Source organism: Cebus imitator, unplaced genomic scaffold (assembly GCF_001604975.1).
Source record: "Cebus imitator isolate Cc_AM_T3 unplaced genomic scaffold, Cebus_imitator-1.0 Scaffold266, whole genome shotgun sequence".
NCBI lineage: Eukaryota > Metazoa > Chordata > Mammalia > Primates > Cebidae > Cebus > Cebus imitator.
In genome coordinates, this window is record NW_016107581.1 from 1,312,382 (window position 1) to 1,315,640 (window position 3,259).

The following is a 3,259-nucleotide window of genomic DNA, read 5'->3' on the forward strand; positions in this document are numbered from 1 at the left end:
TCCCAGTGTTGGGATTACAGGTGTGAGCCACCTCACTTGGGCTTTTGTAAGTTTTAAAAGCCTCCGTAAATACTATTCTATGGTTGAACAACAGAGAGTTAGAGAATAAAACTAGATTGGGAGTTACACTCCTTGAGGACAGAGTAAGAATAAATTGTGGTCATGTGATGAAAAGAAATTAAAGTTTAATTGATCTGTAATATTGTTTCTTATTTTTGTTACTAATTTTTGCTCTAAAATCTGTCACTGTAGCTACTTCTTTCTTCTTTTTTTTTTTTTTGAAATGGAGTCTCCCTCTGTTGCCAGGCTGGAGTGCAGTGGCGTGATCTCGGCTCACTGCAACCTCCACCTCCCGGGTTCAAGCGATTCTCCTGCTTCAGCCTCCTGAGTAGCTGGGACTAACAGGTGCGTGCCACCGTGCCTGGCTAATATTTGTATTTTTAGTAGAGACGGGGTTTCACCATGTTGGCCAGGATGGTCTCGAACCATGATCCTGACCTCATGATGTGCCGGCCGCAGCCTCTCAAAGGGCTGGGATGACAGGTGTGAGTCACCGCGCCTGGCTGCTATTTCTTATTTTTAGAAAAGTATGCTTGGACATCCTTTTAGGTAGTACGTACACTATTTCTGTAGCATTCTGTAAATTGGACACATTGCAAATATCGAAGAGACTCTGGGGTGTTCTGACTCAGCTCACTGCAACCTCTGTATTCTTGGGCGGAGGGAACCCTGGTAACTTTTTTTTTTTTTTTTTTTTTTTGAGATGGAGTCTCTCTCTGTTGCCCAGGCTGGAATGCTGTGGTGAAATCTCAGCTCACTGCAACCTTCGCCCCCTGGGTTCAAGTGATTCTCCTGCCTTAGCCTCCCGAGTAGCTGGGATGACAGGGACCTGCCACAGCACCTGGCTCATTTTTGTAGTTTTAGTAGAGACAGGATTTCACCAGCTTGGCCAGGTTGCTCTTCAACTCCTGATTTTGTGATCCACCCACCTCAGCCTCCCGAAGTGCTAGGTTTATAGGTGTGAGCACCCTGCTAACTTTTAACAACGAAGGGATCAGAGATGCAGAGGTTTGATATTTATGGATTCAGGATTAAACAGTAAGTCTTAGGCAATGACCCCCAATCAGGCACTTGTACACGATAGGGGGACACATGTCAGCATCCATATAAGTAAGTCCCAGAGTGTTTCGGACACTATTCCCATGGGAACAGCTCTCGAGGGAGGTCTGCCATCTTCTCCTGGAACAGTTCATCGAAGGCTTCCGATTGGGCCACTGTGAGGTGGTTTTTCCAGTCTCCAGGTGTGCCTGGAAACATGAAACAGAGACTCAGGTCAGATCGAGGGATGGGTCTTTGTTTTTTTGTTTTTTCAGATAGAGTCTTGCTCTGTCACCCAGGCTGGAGTGCAATGGCACGATCTCGACTCACTGCAACCTCCGCCTCCTGGGTTCAAGCGATTCTCCTGCTTCAGCCTCCCGAGTAGCTGGGACTAACAGGTGAGCACCACCACGCCCGGCTAATATTTGTATTTTTAGTAGAGACAGGTTTCACCATGTTGGCCAGGATGGTCTCGATCTCTTGTCCTCATGTTCTGCCAGCCTCGGCCTCCCAAAGTGCTGGGATTACAGGCGGGAGCCACGGTGCCCGGCCTCCTCTCTACATTTCTTTGTCCGGGACAGATCTCTACAGTAAGTCGCCAGTGGGGCAGCCCCACTGTGGCCACCTCCAACCCCGTCCTTGTCCTTATTTCTCAGGTGAATCACAGCTCGCAGGTCTGGCAAGAGCAGCAAGTGAGCCTGGTCACTGTCTGTGGAACGCGTAATGCCCATGCCACACTCTGAGGAGACAGAATCTGAACGGCCTCAGGTAAGTCAGATAACCCTCCCACGTGAAATCAACTCTCCCCACGTGCCTGCAGCCCACATCAGGACCACGAGAAGAGGCTCCCCGATGAGGCCACGGGAGAAGTGTTCCGGGTGCTGAGCAATTAAAGCTGATACATTGGCCGGGCGTGGTGGTTCACACCTGTAATCCCAGCACTTCGGGAGGCTGAGGCGGGTGGATCACGAGGTTGGGAGTCTGAGACCATCCTGGCCAACATGGTGAAATCCTGTCCCTACTAAAAATACAAAAATTAGCCAGGCATGTTGGCGGGTGCCTGTAATCCCAGCTGCTCAGGAGGGCGAGGCAGGAGAATCGCTTGAACCTGAGAGACGGAGGTTGCAGTGAGCCGAGATCATACCACTGCGCTCCAACCTGGGTGATAGAGCCAGACTTCATCTCAAACAAAAACAAGGCCGAGACGGGTGACTCATGAGGTCAGGAGTTCAAGACCAGCCTGGCCAAGATGCTGAAACCCTGTCTCTACTAAAAATACAAAAATTAGCCAGGCATGGTGGCAGGTGCCTGTAATCCCAGCTGCTCGGGAGGCTGAGGCAGGAGAATCACTTGAATTCAGGAGGCAGAGGTTGCAGTGAGCCGAGATCAAGATCGTGGCACTGCCCTCCAGCCTGGGTGACAGAGCAAGACTCTGCCTCACAAAACAAACAAGAAAACAAAAAGAAAAAACCAAAGCTGATTAATTCAAGCAGTCTTTTTTTTTTTTTTTTACTTTATTTTTTTTCTTTAGCCTTCTCTGCGCTAGCAAAATCCAAGCCCTCTTTCATCTCAACTGTTAGCACCTAGCTGTGACCACAGGCGAGCATGCCATGTATTCTGGTATATTTGGAAACCAAGGCATTTTCTTTTACCTTTTCTCAAAAGCTGTGGAACATCCACCACAGAATGAACCCTCAGGAGGGAGTAATTGGACATCGCGTTTTCTCTCATGGCCTGAAAGGAGCTGTTCTTGAGGACTGAGTTCAGTTCTTCGGGTTCTAGTGTCTTTCCCAGGAATTGACAGATTTTCTCCACAGTTCTTTTTGTGTCCTAAAAAAGAAAAAACAAGACAGAGGCCATGAAAGAGAAAGGCGAGGCTGGGTACGGTGGTTCACGCCTGTAATCCCAGCACTCTGGGAGGCTGAGGCTGGCAGATCACTTGAGATCAGGAGTTCGAGACCAGCCTGACCAACATGGCCAGACACCTGTCTCTACTAAAAATACAAAAATTAGCAGGGTGTGATGGTGGGCGCCTGTAATCCCAGCTACTCAGGAGGCTGGGGCAGGAGAATCGCTTAGGCCAGGAGGTGGAGGTTGTGGTGAGCCAAGTTCGCACCACTGCACTCCAGCCTGAGTGACAGAGCAAGACCTTATCATAAAA

The 3,259-nt window shown here is 49.2% G+C and overlaps 1 protein-coding gene across 1 annotated transcript in view; it reads right to left on the reverse strand.

Annotated features, from left to right (window-relative positions):
* Positions 1-1,054: 1,054 nt before the first annotated feature.
* SULT2A1 (sulfotransferase family 2A member 1) overlaps positions 1,055-3,259 on the reverse strand; it is a 14,729-nt gene continuing 12,524 nt past the window's right edge. The window contains exons 5-6 of the mRNA XM_017500432.1: positions 2,751-2,928; positions 1,055-1,307 (exon numbers count right to left, since the gene is read on the reverse strand). Coding sequence (XP_017355921.1) covers positions 1,195-1,307; positions 2,751-2,928 — 291 coding nt within the window. The 3' untranslated portion in view covers positions 1,055-1,194. The remainder of the gene's footprint in view (positions 1,308-2,750; positions 2,929-3,259) is intronic.